At 45.3% G+C, this 18,145-nt stretch overlaps 1 protein-coding gene across 1 annotated transcript in view; it reads right to left on the minus strand.

The window, feature by feature from the left end:
- The window catches only part of LOC105564838 (acid sphingomyelinase-like phosphodiesterase 3b), a 25,950-nt gene extending 8,666 nt beyond the window's left edge, over positions 1–17,284 (minus strand). Inside the window, exons 1-6 of the mRNA XM_012017557.1 lie at positions 17,054–17,284; positions 15,581–15,654; positions 13,741–13,809; positions 12,459–12,627; positions 9,338–9,543; positions 8,182–8,378 (exon numbers count right to left, since the gene is read on the minus strand). Coding sequence (XP_011872947.1) covers positions 8,182–8,378; positions 9,338–9,543; positions 12,459–12,627; positions 13,741–13,809; positions 15,581–15,638 — 699 coding nt within the window. The 5' untranslated portion in view covers positions 15,639–15,654; positions 17,054–17,284. The remainder of the gene's footprint in view (positions 1–8,181; positions 8,379–9,337; positions 9,544–12,458; positions 12,628–13,740; positions 13,810–15,580; positions 15,655–17,053) is intronic.
- Positions 17,285–18,145: the final 861 nt, after the last annotated feature.

Here is an 18,145-nt window from a genome sequence, read left to right on the forward strand (position 1 = left end):
GTGGGTGTGTTAATCTAAATAATTACCCAACACATTCAACACTCATCAAAATCGGTGTGTTCCCACTTGGGTAGGTTTACATGTAAGTATTTACTTGTAGAGGTAATTTCAGTTAAGATTGTAGTATTCGGTCACGCGTTTCCTTGCTTCCCACTTTTCCCACTAGACTAACCGTGGTCTTAACGAAAAGTAAGTTTGTACCTGTATTTACCGTTTATTGTTCCAAATTTGCGCGCAAAGGTGTATCAACGTTTCAACTCGCTGTTGTTCTAACAGCAAGTACTTCAGTCTTATTATGAAAAGAATACGCGCTGATAGGCGTTAACTATGAATATTCTCTAAAAGAAGTTAATTTTTTGGAAAATGACTTATTGTCTAACAAGTGAAGAAACTTGAAAATTACGACAAAATGATCTGACGATTCGATAAGCGGTTAATTAATTATTTTGCTATGTACATTCCATTTTATTAATGTGTTTGCTATTGTTAATAACGTGCGAACCAAGTATCAGTTACATATCAATTCCCGAGAATCTACATTCGATGTTTCCAAGTATTTTCGGATATTGCCTCGTCTTATAAATAGCGTGGTATCCAAATATATGAAATGAAAGCACAAACATGTCTCTGCAATGCATTGCTGCTTGTATCAATCGATCGATTTTATCGATATTGATACTTTTTTTACAGTCGAAGAGTGCAAAATAAAGTTTGCAGTATTCTGAATATAAAACCACTCTAATAATATACGAATACATATTCTAGCGATGAAATATAGAGGACCTCTAGTCGTATCACTAGTCGAATTAAGGTTCACTTACACTTGGCCGTGTGACGTGTCCGTTCAGTTCTGTGAATTTTCATCAGTATCAGTGATAACAAATATTGTTTTCTTGTTTTTTAATGGACGTGTTTACACACGTCCGGCACAGTCCCGTATTCGGGCCGTTTAATCTTATTCGCTTCATCTCAAGTTATAACAATTATTGCCAATTCGTTATCCGCAAACTTGAGCCACTTTGAAAATCACCGAATCCAAACTGCATGGATAGACGCGAATAACCGTCACTGATTTATCACGAACATCACTGACACGGCATTGATACGGTTCTGACACGTCACGAGTATGTGTAAATGGACCTTTAGGGCCAGGATTTTTTTGCCAGGGCTGGCAAAACTCCACATTTTTTTGGATAAAGTCCATGCCAGTGGAAAAACCGGCAAAAACTGGTCTTCTCTATTAAAAACGATAAGATGAGTAGAAAACTTTTAGAAAGCACTGCAAAAAGAGTATTGTTTCCCGCATAAACTAAAAATTTATCTAAAATTTAGTATCTCCGAAGTTCTCGTTAAATATATATCTCGTAAAATATATATATTTTAATTAAGTGTTAGTTATTTTTATAATATTTGCCAATTTATTCCATTGGATAAAGTCCGGAACGGTAAAAATTGGAATTTCCCATGGTTTTTTCTACCCCCTGGATTTTTCCGGCCAACCCTGTTCAGGGCTAGTTTCATAAACGTCGGTTAACTGTTAACCAGGGCTCAGTCGACTCCCTAACTCTATCTTATTATCTGATATGAAGAGACGAGGAATTAATTCAACAAACCGACGTTTGTGAAACTCGCCCTTACTAATTTATTGTATAAGGAATAAAATTTGAAATTTGCATCCGGCGAAGTGTAAGTCCTGCAGAAATGCAATAGAAATGAAAAACAAATATCTGTCGCACTCTCTTTTTTTTCGTTTTATTTAAATAAGAATATTTGCTTCCCGTTATATCGTGTTGCGAAACTCCACGGCGTTTATTTTTATCATGTAGTCGCACACGGTATGTACTCGCGCATAAATATTTTGATATAGAACCGGAAATGTAGTAACCGTTAAAGTAAACTCGCGCCACAATGTCGACGGGGAACTTGTCAGTGGTAACGGCATAGGTAAATGCACGATGGAATAATTTATGCGAAACCGATAATAACTGCGAAAGAAAGGTGTACACGCGGGATCGCCGATCGATACTCGGGGTGTTAAACATCAACAGCCCTCGTCCCTCGGCCGAAGAGTCGAGCGGAGGTATTCTCATTCGACAGAGATATCCTTAGTTACGTCGCGTGACTGCGTCCCGGTTAAACAGACGCTCCAGGGTGAATCACGTACGCGGCTACGCAATGTGTCTCTCGGGGGACGCAGGAAGTCTCGTTAGCATCGGCAAACCGGCCAGTCGCGAGCGAGTGGCAGCGCTAGTGCACACACACACGCGCGCACGCACACACGTGGACGTACGTACACGTGCTCATTCGCTCGTGGTGTCCGTCGCGACGACGGAGAATTGGAGATACGGAGGACTTGATGTCTAATCGGACACGTACGCGAAATTAGTCCCACCGGTTCGAGACGCAAATTGACGCAGAAGTTGGCGCCGGGCGTCGAGGTCTCTGATTGAAAAAGTAGCCGGGTTGCCGCCGAGGAGGTCCGATCTTGGAGGAACGATCGGAAAACGTATTAAAACTAACGACGCGGCGGGTCCTCAATTAGCCAAAATTACCTCGAAACTGTGCCATTCCTAACTTTACGTGAAATTTTATCCCGAACGCGGCGAATATTTTATCGCATCAATTCCCACATTTATTGCCGGAGCGTATATACACTTTTTAAATACTCAATACGCGTCTGCGCGATTAATTGACGGTATTCTAAACGTACCATCGAAACTGCTCTTCGCAATAACAAAGATATCGATGGCATTAATAATAGTAGGAATCATTGATATGACAAGCGACGTGTATCTATGACGAGCCGGAGTGCGTCGATGGCGCTCGGGACGAGCCAATCGTGGTGATATTCCCGTGGGATCATTCGAATCAAAATAGTGGATGGATGAAGCAAAACTCGTTAAGTGGATAACGGCGGAGGAGAGAGAAAGAGAGATACATTTTCCATTCCGCGGGCCTTTTTCGTCGAATCGGTCGGCGCGCGCCGCCCCGCGGGGAGGAAAAGGCTGCCTCCTTTGAAAGGTAAATGGCAGGTAGCGCGCGGTTGAATGAGAGTGACGCGTTTTGGAATTATGTGGCGGATCGTCGCGCTGTGCGCGCGCGTTGCGGTCCGCGGGATAAACGCGGAAAACTCGCTCGGGCCGTCCGCGGCGCGGCGCAGCGCGGTGGACGGGGGTGGCAGGGGACGGGGGGGGGGATTTTGCAAAAAAGCGCGCTCTCCGCAAACAAGCGAATCGTCGGTGGCGCGGAGATTGAAAAATATCGCGTGAAAAGCGCACAGACGTCGATTTTAAATTGCCGCCGAAGGGCCTTTTGCCGAAGGTGCAGGAATCACGGCTGCCATTCAAGGGAGGCGCGGGCGAATTGGACCGGGGGCTACAATGGATCGCTGATTGGTCAGTTTTGCCGCTGACGCTCTTAAACGACTCGTAATTTGTAATCGCATTATCCGCCCGACGTCGGGGAGCGATCGATCGATCCATTTCCTCCTCCCTCGCCCGCGCCCCCCTTCGCCCTTTTACCGTTTTCGCCGCGACGTCCGTCCCCCGTCTCTATGGGAATGTGCCGGGGATCGAGAGAAGCCCGCTCGGACCGTTTGCGAAACGGCACCGGCACGGGATTATATCTGTCCACGGAAAATCGGATTTCTATCTCGGAACCTGGGCACCGCGCGCCACCCCTCTCGCCCCCTCCCTCCCCCCCTCCACCCTCGCCGTCCCGCGTCTCCGTGTCTCCGCGCGCTCTTTTTATCCGGGCGCACATAAGGACGTACAAGATTTTCCGAGAATTCTTCTCCGGAAATCCCCGGGGGAGCGCGTCCGCGGTGCGATCGAGCGAGCGTCGAGGAGCGGGATGAGGGCGAGGGAGGATCGAAGAAAATTATTGCTGGTTATCAGAGTCGCGATCCAACGAGCCGTGCCGGCTACATTTTCCGATTGTTATTACCCTACTGGTCATTTCATCGCTTTGAAGAGGGCGGCTATTTTGCTTCTACGCTCGTTGATCCGCATTAAGAGCTTTCCAAGGAGAAAGAACGGGGCGGGGAGGAGGGGGGAGAATACGGGGAGAAAAGAGAGAGGCTTTAAGAGCCTCCCGAGAGCTTACGGAATATCGTGCATGGCTAGCGAGCGAAAAATACGACTGGTTTATCGAGACCCGTCACACGACGGCGTTATTACTCGATCGCGAACGCGCGTTTCTTCTAATATCGGATCTCATTCTCGCCGGAGAACTTTCGAAAACACTCGGAGAACCGTTCGGAAAGATTGCCGCGAGACTCGCCAATCGGCCGCCGGAGATTAATGTATCCGATAATCGAGGGTGGGGGAGGCTAAAAGTAGCGCAGCTCGCGACACGGGAACGCGCGGGCGTACGTGCGAATACGCGTGGGCGCGACAATTAAAAAACCCGCGCGTTCTTTTTCTCCCCCCCCCCCTCCCTGTCCCCCTCCATTCCTCCTCTCCGTATCAATATAATACGAGGCCACTAAATATACACAACCGCATTCAGCTTGAAATATACAATGGGTTTTGGCCGCCCGCCATGGTAAAATCCCACGAATAATTTCTGACTGCTGGCCATATGGAGTCAAAAATTTACGCGGAGTTTTATTGCGCGCGTATAGTCCGGAGGTACCGCTGAAAAATAATGTCACTCTTCATACGCGGGCCAGCCGGTGGCGTTATGCATCGCGGGGTAACAGGGTTGCCTTTTCGAACGTGCACGTAGGTGAATGCGCCGATAGTGTCGTGGATGAACGCGGCGGCGCGGCCCAGCTCTCCCTCTCTCTCTCTCTGTCTGCCTTTGTCTCTCTCGGTTGCGCTCGGTTAATACGATCGGGATCAATGACGCTGGCGTGCAACGGTTTACGTATACGGACGGGGTCTTCTCTCGCGGGCCCATGTATGGAATACCAAGTCCCTCCATAATTTATCGTCGGTCGTGCCATCTCGGTCGCGTGAAGGATCTCCCTCGCGTATGTCGAACTCGTTCTACTACACACCCCCGCGGCGTAATCGATAACCGATAACCCCGGGAACCGCGATATTCGATAGGTCCCGGGTCGGAAGATTTCCGCTCGCTCGCTCGCTCGCTCGCTCGTACGCCCGCGCGATACCGGAGCCATCCGCGACGTGGCTTTCGCGGAGCGGCGGGCGAGCGCCGAATTAATTGCCTCGCTGATCGAAGAGGATAAATTTGCGATCGGTTTCCCCTCCCCCGTCCCTCCTCAGCACGTCGGATCTCGCAACGATCTCCGATACGCCGGGCGTAATGGGCATTACCTACGATTTGTCATCGCCGCTTTATGGCGCGGACCGAACGTGCAGGAGGGACGATACGTCGAAAACGGAAATCCCGGAGAAATTGTATTCGTCGGGAACAGAGTCGGGGATCGCTCTCGCACGCTCTCTCTTTCGCGCCCGATTTGCATTCGAATCTTCGATGGAAATTATACAATTTGTCCCGTCTTCCTGCGAGGATATCCGGCTGGCTACCATTATAAATTTCCGCACGGGAGTCCCCTAAAGCTGGACTCGCCGATGCGCGCGGCGGAGGGCCGATAAGCCGGCGAATAATGAACCGAAACCGTGATCAAGAGAATCGAAAATCGCGATGTGTCAGCTGTCAGTCCGGCGAACGTGTCTAGTCTAGCACGCGATAATTTATAAGCGTGAGAACGAGGCGGGACGAAAATGATGACGACAAAACAGAGCCCGCCTGATAAATCATACATCCCATTGAAGCCCGATCAGCGGGATTTTATTTGCCTCGTACGCGCTCCACGGGAATTTATTTCATTAAAATTTATCTTCTTGACGATCGCGCATCTGTGTCGCGCGCGCGCGTACATGTGTGTGTCGGCGCTTTAATGCGACGGGCAAGCGGCGCGGAATACGTTTATACGCCGTGCGATCTTTTCATTGCTCGCGCGCGATTGTCGACGCGTGTCGTATGTCTTATTTTTGAAATAAAATAGGAAGAAGGGGGAGGAGGGGAAACACATCTCGCGCGGCGGAGTGAGATGGGGGCAATACCGGCGCGTCGCCTTAAATTCTACCCCAATGCCGCGCCAGTTTCCCCGGGCTTTTCCACGCTTTTTGCGAAACAATAAACCGCGAAACCGAGTAATACTTTCACATGGGTACACCCTTCAATTACTCAACTTGTCGCGTGACACGCGAGATACGCGGGGAATGTTTTATACGTGCATATCTACCCCGGCGAAACACTTGCCGTAATTCTACGATGTCTGGCGAGCTTGACGGCACGGGTAATCGCGAGAATTCTCCGTGTATACCTCATGTAGAGCGATATTATAGCTCCGGTTGTAAACCGGTTGTTATACCCGCGACACCGTTAAGTCAACCTGTCAATTTGTCAATCACAGCGCGACGGGGAGGGGGATTGAGTGTAGCGCGGGGGGAAAAAAGTTGGGACTTTATTTTGTAAAAATTACGGCGCTACGTTATTGGACAGCGTGGCGTTTTTTTTTCGCAAAAAGAGTAAGGTATTGAATGACGTGACGTTGCGCGCGCGCGCGAATCGCGACTTCTGATATTAATCTTCCGAGGGGAAAGTTCGCGAGACGTGCTCGCGCCAATAAGAGCAATCGCGCGAGTGGCCTGACGAGGCCGTTTTTAAATCGGGTGGAAGTTTGTATCGAATATTCGTATACCGGCGCGGAGTTGCGTGTAAAACGGCGCTGATTAAAAATCTATCTGGTAATTTATTGGACGAGCAAAGAACAACTATTCCTCACCCCTTTTTTTCCCCCTCCGTACCGTTTACGCCGGTTGTTCGATCCGAGTTTCTTCGCGATAGCCAAATAATATTAGTGCATCCCCGAGAAAAAAAAATATCCCGGCTCCATTAGCATACATTTAACTTTGACGGGGTTTTTTCGCGCTAACTCGTTCAATCATCGTGGTATTTTGCGTATTGGATGAATTCGCTCGGTGCTAGGCGGTCAATCGTGTAATAAGAGTTTGCGAAATGTACCCATTACAAAACGCGACGAAATTATTACAACATTGACACGCGACGCTCGGGAAGAAATGCAAACTGCGCGCATTATGTTTATTCGTGTTTGTTGGTTGAAAAATATAAAAAAAATTAATTTTTATCAGCAACTCAATGGCGCACAAAGTGCGTGTTTGTCGATGTCACATTTTACTTTTCAAATACGCGTTACACGTTCGCGAGAAGCAAATTGCCAAACATAATTCTATGCAATGAGCAACTGGCGACGCACGAATACATCTACGGGCGCGCGGACACGCGCGCGTTTCAAAACGCGTAATTTTATGTGCTGGAGCACACTTGATACCGGGCGTACATCGATTTTGCGCGATTAAACGTTCATTTATTCAATCAATTTTCGTGTTGAAGCTCGTGTCCACGGGTTTATCGATGATCGGCTTCATTAGAAAGAGTTTAATTTACTTGCGCCGCGTCATAATGGCGAACGGCTCGGCACCCGCCCCGAGACGCCGTCGCTCATTTTCATCGATCCGAGAAAATTGATGGCACGTGAAAATTCTTCTGCCCTACATTATCTTTTTATATGCAATCTGCACGGGACAGGCACGCACACGTATGCGCGCGCGCGCGCTTCAACGGGCACGAAAAATTTCAACGCGTCCTTTACGCCGGCGAGTCCGATACTCGTTTCGAAATCGAATTATATACAAAGATAGTCTCGTGGAATATTTCCGCTTAATTTAGTTTGGCGCGTGTGTGAGCTCGACGGCGCCGAAAATCGATAACGTTGGCAAAATAACGCGACACTTACATTAAAAGATGAAAATTCCATTATCCCGACAGACTGTCCAAATAGGAAATCGATCCGGGTTAAATTAGCACGGGTACCCTCGATGTTCGTTCGCATCCTCTCTCTCTCTCGTCCGGTCGCTTGGTTCCCCGCCGTCTATCCGGCGTACCGCCAGATCTGCCTTTATCACTTTCGCGGGTGCTTTCTTACCCCGGCAAAAATCCATAAAATTGTTTACCGATACGGCGACGCCGGGAATTATTTATTGTCCGCCGTCGTATATATCGCGCGACGAAAAGGAGCGCGCGATATACGAACAGAAAGAAAATATAATGCGCGTCCGACGCGCAGCGGTGCAATAGCTCGCCCGGAAGGCCAATAATATCGTATATCGCGGAGTAACAACCTACCGTCTCCTTCTTCTTCCGCGCGGTCTCGAGGACCGACTGGAACCAGGACCATTGGCCGGAGGGATCCTGCGTGTTATCGACCGTGCTACTTCCGGCGCGATGCGGCATACGGTTGTCGACCGGGTTCAGCCACAAATTCGTATTAAGGAAGACGATCCGATATTTTTTCGAGCGCTGCTCGATCGTATAGTAGCCGGCTGCAACAAATTTTGAATAGTGCCGTGGCGGTAAAGCCGGGGCGAATTTATGCCCGCCAATAAGCTTACTTTGTGCCGTAACATTTTCAGAGGGTGAGAGCACCCATAAATGTTGCATCGACCCGTTGCGCGCGTTTCGAATCAAAGAGCGCGAACCTCGTTCGCCAATCATTTATGTACGTCTCGGGACCGTAAGATGCTCCTTTTTGAATTTTAATACCTTACGGCACAACGATAAATGCTTAATACCACCGATGTTACGAATGCATGCGTTGTCAAAACTCGCGCCCAGGGGCTCGGTTCTTGAATTCATTCCAAGGTGAAACGTATACGAAGAGTCTGCTCAGACAGAAGAATTGAAAGTCGATTGGTTAAATCCATGCGAAATAGCCAATCAACTTGCAATTTTTCTGCTCTGGGACAAAAAGACAGCAACCCACCTTGGGGCCCACAATTAGTAATCGACTTACTTGTATTGTTCTAACTAAAAATCGCAATTAACTGTTCTATCTATATCCAAAATTTTCAAGTAATACTAATCAATTCTCTCAATTAGCTCTGTCGATATTCAGTAACGCAAAGATAACTTTCACTTAAGAGGCACTAACCGAAATGTTAAGTTGCCTAACTACAAAAAAAAACGGTCAAAATTTTTCCCAGAGTAGAGTTACGAACAATCAAAATGATTCGATTACTAATTGTGGGCCTCAAAATGGGTTGCTAACTGTCTTTTTCTTCCCAGAGTGTACAGAGTGTAAGAGCAGAATTTTCGCATACGTTTCTCCTTCGAATGAATTCAAGAATCGAGCCCCAGGAGGCTACCGATTCTATGATACACCGTCAATTTGGAACAAATTCGTCGCGATCTTCCGACCGACCTGTCAATCCGTCTTTTTTTTCCGTTCGTTTAATTCGTACGTCGTTGACGTTTGAGGGCCGCGTGACATTTGCTCACTCACCCTTTTCGAAAGTACCCAGCGCTTCCGGCGGCAGCCAGTTCTGCCAGACCGAAGCGAGCTGCGTGTAATTCAGGCCTATGTCTTCGTGGCCGAGCGCGGGGAACACGAATTGTCCTTTGAACGAGCGGTGCAGCAGCTCGGTCAAATTCCGCAAACACTGCAGACGCACCTCCGCGTTTATGCCGGCATTGCGCGTCAGCGCATCACTGCAACAAGTAGTTACAGCCTCGTTAGTCCCAGTTACATACAACACCCGCACTCGGGGATTACAGCGCGAGCGCCGGTGATTATCGCCGATAAATGCAGCGAGCAAGAGGAAATGTCGCCGGATAAGGGCGCGTCCCGTCGCGCGGCGTCGCGACGCGTCGCGTCGCGTCGCGCACCGTCGACACGCGAGATGAGGCGCAATGCGGCACAACGACGACGACGACGACGAGATCAGACGTGCGAATTATCAACCGAGCGGAACGCTGATAATTGTTACGTCAACGATAACTGATTAAGCACCGGCGCCCCGATGACAGAGATCGGGGAAGAATGACGTGACGGAATACAAGTGGGCTCGCTCAAAGTTTACAAGTATAGGGTTGACGAGAAAAGAAACAAAAAGCTCTCAACTGTTCTTCTTAACAAGTTTTGAAAGTACAAACGCGGTTGACGGTGCGTAAATTATATTGATCAATAGTTGACAAGGTACGTAATTATAAATTGAACGTTTCGGCTCCGTTTTGAGCCGTCTTCAGTGACGCGGTGAATTAAATCAAAATGTCACGTTCTCCGGCGAGAAATAAGTAGGTAACTGCGAAATTTGGTGGTCTAAAAGCATAATTTTCCGCGAGAAAATCCAAGTGAAACTTGGGTAATTATCACAGTTTATTACACGATCGAAATGAAAATAACTGTCATAACTTGGGCGAAAAGAGACGTGAAGTCACTTATCCGTCAGCTCAGAGAACGCGAGAATAAGCCGCGGTAAAGAAACATTGAGAAACAATACTTTTTGTAAGTAAAGTACGCCGTTATAATTGAGACAAGGACGCACTAAAAAGACAGTTCTAAGTTGCAAGTGATGAGTGTCTCATCTGTCTGTCAATCTGAGATCAGGACGTAACAAACGACCAAGTTTCACTACGCAATGTTTAAATGGTATTGTAGGTGAAAAGTTAAAAATGGTGGGAATTAAAATTTTATAACAAAGAGAATATAAAAACTAAATGCAACGAAAACTTTGAGGTCACGGATAAATGAATAAATGAATAATTTAAAATTATGACAGGAGCGAAACTACAAGTAACATTCTAAAAATTAACCCGCAGCAGGTGACAATAACGGGCGAAATTTACTATTTGCTCGAAATTGAGACGCGCACGCGGAGAGAATTTTCTCTTAAAATTTGTCTTGAAAATCATGTAATTGTCGAAGAATTTTATGAGAGTTTTTTGAAATTTTACCATACATTTTACTATAGTAATTATACTTACAATTAGTATACATTTTACTAATAGACTATATGGTAAAATTTCAGAAAAACTCTCACACAGTTCTTTAAAATACCATATTGTCCCACGATTGTATGATTTTCAGGGTAAATTTTTTAAGAGAAAATTCTCTACGTGTAGATAATTCAGTATCAGTGTCTGATTGTGAATTACGGTTACTCTTCTGAAGTTAAACGCGTGTTATTTCGATAAAAATCTTTCATTGTCTAAAACGTTCTCCCAATCGAATTCATAGCTACAGTTAATTCTGTGACGACGGAAAATATGGTGGCGATACTCAGAAATTCTGCTTTTAAATTGTCGTTTGCCTCATCTAGGGCGCAACGGCGATCCTTGCAAGATATTTTATAAACGTTCTTCTTTGAGTTGATTGGAAAAATGTCTTTATGGGCCTCGATAAAGCCGCCGAGTTTATTGAGACTGAAATAGGACACATCTCGCGTTGAACTCTCAAAGCCCCCTTTTATCTATCATTTATCAATTTCATCATCGAGAGTCCCTCGTTATTTATCCAATTATTTTTCTTACCAAGTAATTTCACAAATTTGTACTTTTGCCCCGAGATATCCTGTCGTTAATTGAAAAAGCGGAAAGCGCTTGGGTAATTTACAGTTACCGCTAAATAGAATGATTACGTGTACAAGATTAATACGGATGGAATTTAGTTTGAAATCGGAACCCGCAAGTTTAATATGTCGAAACTTATCAATATTAATACGGGGCGAATGAATTGAAGCGCACGCTATTACGAAACTTTTCGGAAATAGACGTTGCATAATGTATCAATACGTTAGCGTGTACTATATTTGTACACACTCGTTTACGTTCGTATTCCTTGCGATAATACCCGCAATGAAACGACGGCGTTAAGTGGAGAAAGTCATCGATCGCGAGTGTAATATTTATACTGGTCAGCACGCGCCACCGTACTCCGCGCTTCCGGTAATTAATTGGAAGTCGTGCGCCTCCAACTAGTAAATCGTTCGTAAAGTAAATTTATTTAATGGTAATATATTCAACACATAATAATCGCGTTATTAACTGAATTAACAAGTTGCCGTACCCCAAACTGGATCTTGTTTATAATTTTATTGATAATAAATGAGATCTCATGAATAAATTACAATACGTTAATGATTCATTTAACAATAACAATCGTTATTAACGATAGCAGGTCGTATATCGTTTGACTATTATAAAAGCTCTGAATATTTTCATAAATTTCACATACGAAATATAAATTAGTAATAACGACAACAACGATAATGATTTGCAATGAGAACGATAATAACAATATTACCGAAAATAATCGGGGCGAAAAAGGGCCTTTAAAAATCAGAATAATGATAACGATAAAACGTCCTCGTATTTTGATACGATACTCGAAGCAGAAAGATATTAATTCGAATTGTTGGTTAATAAATGGCCTATTACATCAGGATATCGTATCTCAATCATATTGCACATCAATTATTCATATCCATGAAAAGGAATTTAAAAAATGCCAGATTACCGTCCACGCGAGATCTCATTTATGTAGATGTCACTGCACAATGGCTCGCGTACTGAAACGCGTACATCGCACCACATTAACCGACGATTACACGGATAGTTCGACCTACCCTGTCCACAGGACGAACTCGATATCGTTCTGCTTCGATCTCATCGCCCGCGCCGCCGATTCGATGAGGGCCCAGGGCGAGTCGCAGCTGTAGTCGCCAAACTTGCCCGCCAGTTTTCTGTCGAGCCTCGCGCGCCCGCTGTCGACGCTGTTCCTCGTGTTCCAGCACACTGAAACACGACGGTAAATGAGATTCGCGCGCGGGAGACCATCGGGAAGCGACAAATGGAAGTGTTGCGAGGAAGCGGTGATGATCGTGGGAACTTGCGAAATAAAAATGCGCACCGCGTGACAGGGAACGGCCAGGGTCGCGCTTTACACGCGCTTACCCGGTTCGTGTCTCGCTAACGTTCGTACGACACGAGACCTGTGCCGAGATGGTGGTAGGCCGGCTAAAGGGATGGGTCAGGGGTAATTCAAGCCGCCTCTATTTCGTGCAGATCTCGTGCCAGCCGAGCACGCTACGTTCTTTAGAACGATCGGCAAATACCCGCGCGCGGATCTGACCGGTAAATAACAGTTTGCCGTCCTATTAGAGAAATGATAATAATTTTCTCATGCGATCGTCGGAAAATAAAATGTATAACGACTCGAAGGCGTGTATTCGTTAAGGATCGGAGCCGGCTGCGAGCCAATTCGTCGCGTGCTGAGGAACAATTGAAAAAAAATCCCATGCAAATTTTTTCTCCCTTTCAAAAACACCAAAAAAGAAATTGTGCCGTCCAATAGGAAAGTTTCGAAAATTATGAAATTTTGTGGAAATATTCACAAAGTACTAACAAGTTTAGAGGAAATTTTCGCGAAACGCTCGGGAAAGTTTATACCTCGAGGCATCTGGCCACCGATACTGGGCGGTAACACCATGGTTCAGATTTCGCAACGGGAGGTCGATCGCGTATATTTTCCCTAAGAGCGAAAAAGTGAAAAGTGAAAATTTTCACGTGAATTTCGCAAAATCGTGGTCACGTAACCTTCCCAGGCGAAGCGATGAAATTTGATAGGATGAGATTCGCGTGAGTGATCGAACGAGATATGAAAAACTGGATGAGATAGAAGAAAAAACTTGCTAACAATTATGTGACCAATGCCCGGCTCGGCGCGTAACTCTGGCCGCATTGAGCGAGAATCGTCAGCATGCGCGTGCAAATAATTTTCCTTAAAAATTTACGAGATCGCGTAGTCCAGAAAAAAAAATTGCAAAAGCATCCTAATTTATCCCCGAAAGAGCTGCCGATCTCTTTGCAAAACTGTAAAGCCCGTGAAAGCGATGCACGTTGACTTACTGGTGGCGGCGTTTCCTTGCGTAGCATACTTTGGATCGTAATGAATGTCGGTGATGTGCCAGAAATATCCTGCAAAATAGAAGCCTTTATCCTGACCGGGATTAACAGGGGCTGTAAGACGCGCGATAAAAAGCGCCGCGGAAACAACATCACATTTCTCAATATCCGATCAATATGTGTTTTGACGCTTACCACGGTTGAACACTTTTTGGCTGCAATCGAATCGTATATTTCGAAAAAGTAATAACGAATGGTACGAAATAAAAATAGCTTATTTGTCAGCGCAAAATAGTGAAAATTTTCAAATACCATCGCTGTTTATTAAGAGGCTTAATTTATACATTCAAAAAGCTTGTTATTTTTATGTTCTTTTAAATAAACAGGTTTTTGCCTCCCTTCTGTAAAATTTGGCTGCCAGTACGTATAACCTTGTCGAAATATCCCAGGGATTAAAACCAGTATCATATCGGTGAGTCCAATTTTCGTTGCTGTAGATATGGAAAAATACATCTCACACCAATTGCTGCGCTTCCATTGTCACAAATAAACATAGAGATCGTATTTGCGTAGCTACATGAAAAAAATGCTGCGGTGCACATCGCAAAATTCGTTTGGCAGATGGAAACTTCAGTGTTTCAGTAGCAAACTTTACACAAAGTCTAATAAAATTGGGGCTGATTACATCTTGAATACAGTAAGAGATAAATTGTGTAGGAAAAATGTCGCATAACGAGCCATTAAGGAATATTACAAGCTCCACTTTTCATGGATTGCATATACGAGCATTATATGTATATGTTATTGTATTAATATCGCAATTTCCCTTTTGAATTTTATGCTTTTTTTAATGCACTGCCAACACAATTTTTAATTGCCTATAAACAAATTTATTATATAAATAATAATAGGAATTATTTGCGTAAAAACTATTAATATAAGAATATTTATAATACTTTTTATTCGTGAAAGGAAGATGAAATTACGGATTAAATCACAGAATAAAAACAGCTGATATCTCTTTTCTGTTGAAAATAGAAACAAATTACAGAAAGTATGAAAGAAATTTGAACGAATTTAAACGTCATGTGGACATTTTTGTCAATGCAACTTCGAAAGCAAATACGATCGCAATTTTCAATGTGCATACATAGCGCTTTCTAAAAAAAAACCGCCAATTAATTTATCTCATTGATGTGCGCATAAAGATATTAAAATAAGATAATCGAAAAATGAATATTATGCGAGATATTTTATATTTCATGGCAAAATATGTCGGAGTAAAGTATAAAGTATCTTGTATAAATAATTCATTTCTTGGTTATTTTATTCCTACCTTCCCGTACAAAATATTCCCGGAAGTAAATTTGTGTAAAAAGCAGAAGGCTTTATTTCGTAATACTTGTATAAAAAAAAGGATTCAATTATACCATTCCGGTGCACGGTTGCATTAACAAAAAAAAACTCGTATCTTCAAAAATCGAGCTCGGCTACGGATTTGAAGTGCACTCTCACATCGAGATTCCACCCGAAGCAGCAACGCTCCGAATCTCCCGTTATTCTCGACCTATTATATAACGTTGGAAAGTTTTTCTCTTGAGAAAGAGCTGCGCCGCGGGGTGGGTTTTCAGGCGGCGCGTAAACGATAGCCAGATTGCGCCTGAAGACATCGGATGAACTATACGGCCGCGAAATAGTTTCTCCTTTTGTATACGGGATTAAAAATTGCGTTTACCAGTGCATGTAAGTAAGTAACGAGCGCGCGTCTTACACGTGCGCCAACCACGAGTCATTCCGGCATACTCGCCGAATACAAAGTCGCGGAACGTGCGCGGGTACTTACCTATCTTCCCTTGCGCCACGCAGAGCCATGAGAGCAGTATCAGGTAGTCGCGTATCATCTTTCCGGAATCGCACCTGTAATTACAGAACGCGTTTGAGCGCCGCAGAAACCGAATGTCGACGATCGGTGCCGGCGATAAGGACGCGCGGCGGGACGGCTTTGTTTGCGCGATTGCGCGCCCCGAGTCCACTTTGCGAGATCGCGCGAGATCGCGCGAGCTAAGAACTCGACTATGCGAGATAGAGTATTTCCGACAAACTGGATATTCTCGGAGTCATAAAAGATGATAAGTATATATGCGTCCCCTCGGCGCGGTATTAAAGCGGAATAACGTTTCGCGCGGCTTAAACGCGATATGCAAATAGGTCTGCCATTAATGTCGGATAGCGCGCGGCCACGGATAATTTTGCACGGCCCGCTCACCCGTGAATGCAACGAATTTGGATTTGATCTGGATTTTTCTTCGGCTTCTATTTCCAAGACACACGGAGGGTGGGGGAAAAATCAATTCCGCGTCCCGCGGAAATTCGCAATCGCGGCAATGCCATTCGGGGCTTTATTTACCCTGGCGCTCAATAATTTCAATCATGTGCGGTACATTTTTAGACTTGGCCAATAGAGAAAGATTTGTTGATCTATATATTTGACGTCGCAAAGAGCGTTTGCGGACAAATATCAACAAATTTGTTGGCTTTTGACGTTTTCGGGTGTAAAAAAAACAGCTTTTCTCTCTCTCTCTCTCTCTCTCGCGTGCTCCTCTTGTGACAAATCAAACTATCAAGCGGTTATGCATTACTCGTAGTTTTCGGGATTCTCGTAAAATTGACAGAACGGGACGCGAAATCAAATCCCGTTTACGTCGGGACGTATGAAATTCATTATTTTAGGAAAAATATGTGACGAACTCTGCCACGTATAATTAATGCAGTGTGCGTCGCGCTGGTATTTCGTTCACGGCGAAGCGTAAATATTCAAGATAAATGAGGCTGCGGCAGGTGATAAACAAGCGCTAATTTCGGATTTAATTCGGCGACAATTGCCCGCCTCGCGAATAGTGGAGCGACGCGTTATTCAAGCGTCTTGCACGAATGTCCCCGCCCATACGGTTAGGCAAATATGACAAACGCTCGTCGCGAGTATTACAGTCTCTGGTACTCGCCATAACCTCTGACTCGCGATAATCTCTGACATATGAGAAACGCGTAAATTGATTGACGTGCGCTGCAGGCTTTTGTTTTGCAAACAGAAAAAAGTTTATTGAAACTTTAATCCCCGCCGCGACGACGTTATTATTTTTCGCACGCATCTCGTCACGGACTTCATTTCGCGGCGAAAAGATCCTTTATTTACGTGTCCGCGACGATCGATTTTTCGTAATATTTTTAACTGGGAGATTTCATCCGCCGAGTTTTCCATCTCGTCATTTTGTCGAATTCCTGTAGGTATTTCGGCACGGCGCCCATTCACGCTTACCTTGCTTAACGTATTGCTCCGAGCCTGCGAGCGCTGAAAAGCGGATGAGTGGAGGGCGGGCACATTTGGCCCGGCGGCCACCGTGAATTTCAATTTGCGACTAGCGCACGACAGGAACGACAAGCAGAATTACGAGGACGAGGCGAACCATTACGGGCAATCGGTCTATCATGGACGGGCTCTTTGTACAGCCGTGGGCGGAAGTTTACGATGGGACACGCGATTTTCTTGTTCGTTTCGGACCGCGTGCGGGACCGGGCGCTAACGACTTAATGCAAAATAATGGGCCGGCGTGTCGATACGCGGTCCCGTCCGACGCACAGGCGACACTAACCACTGGCGTCGCGGCATGAATAATTCGCGGCGGCGCGGAGTGTCGAAACGTCGATACGGTATCGCGGCGTTTTGCGGAACGTAATTGCGAAGAAGTAATTGCGCTGATGATTCCAATTGTTACCCCCGGGGGGGGGGGGGGGGGAGATCGATCGTGTCCCGGCGGAATTGACATACTCGTCTGGCCAGATCGTCTCCTCGCGGCAATTGTTGCAAACGACGATAAAATTAAGTGCCTAGCTATATGTGTGACGCGCTCTTATTCCTCATCTCTAATTAAAATAGATTAAAGTGGAAATAGCCGCGCCGATACTGTCAGACGCTTATCAATTCTTTGAAAGTTTTACCGGCAACCTCGAATTCAAATGAGCAGAGATTAATTAAAAGTAAATAACGACTTTGCAATTGATTTTGCACAGCTAAAAATAAAGTGGCAACAATGTTACCCTTTTATTATGTAACTCATTAATGACTTGGCTTTTCGGGGTGAATAGCGCCGTCCTTTATTTTCTATCGAGAACGTCGACTTCGATAAATTGTGGAATCGATGTTACAAATATTTACATCGGACTTAAATATTTAACAAAGAGGCGAGATAAAAAAAAGTATCCAATTGATGCGAGAGATTCGTCGCGTTGGACAAATAAAATCGAGAAAGACACGTCACGTCTGTTTGCAAAAAAAGAATCTTTACTAATCGAGACATTATTGGCTGCAATACACTTTTTTCCGGCACGCAGGTATTACGCGCGCCGTATT

Source organism: Vollenhovia emeryi, unplaced genomic scaffold (assembly GCF_000949405.1).
Source record: "Vollenhovia emeryi isolate VEMERY1.0 unplaced genomic scaffold, V.emery_V1.0 DF939159.1, whole genome shotgun sequence".
Lineage (NCBI taxonomy): Eukaryota > Metazoa > Arthropoda > Insecta > Hymenoptera > Formicidae > Vollenhovia > Vollenhovia emeryi.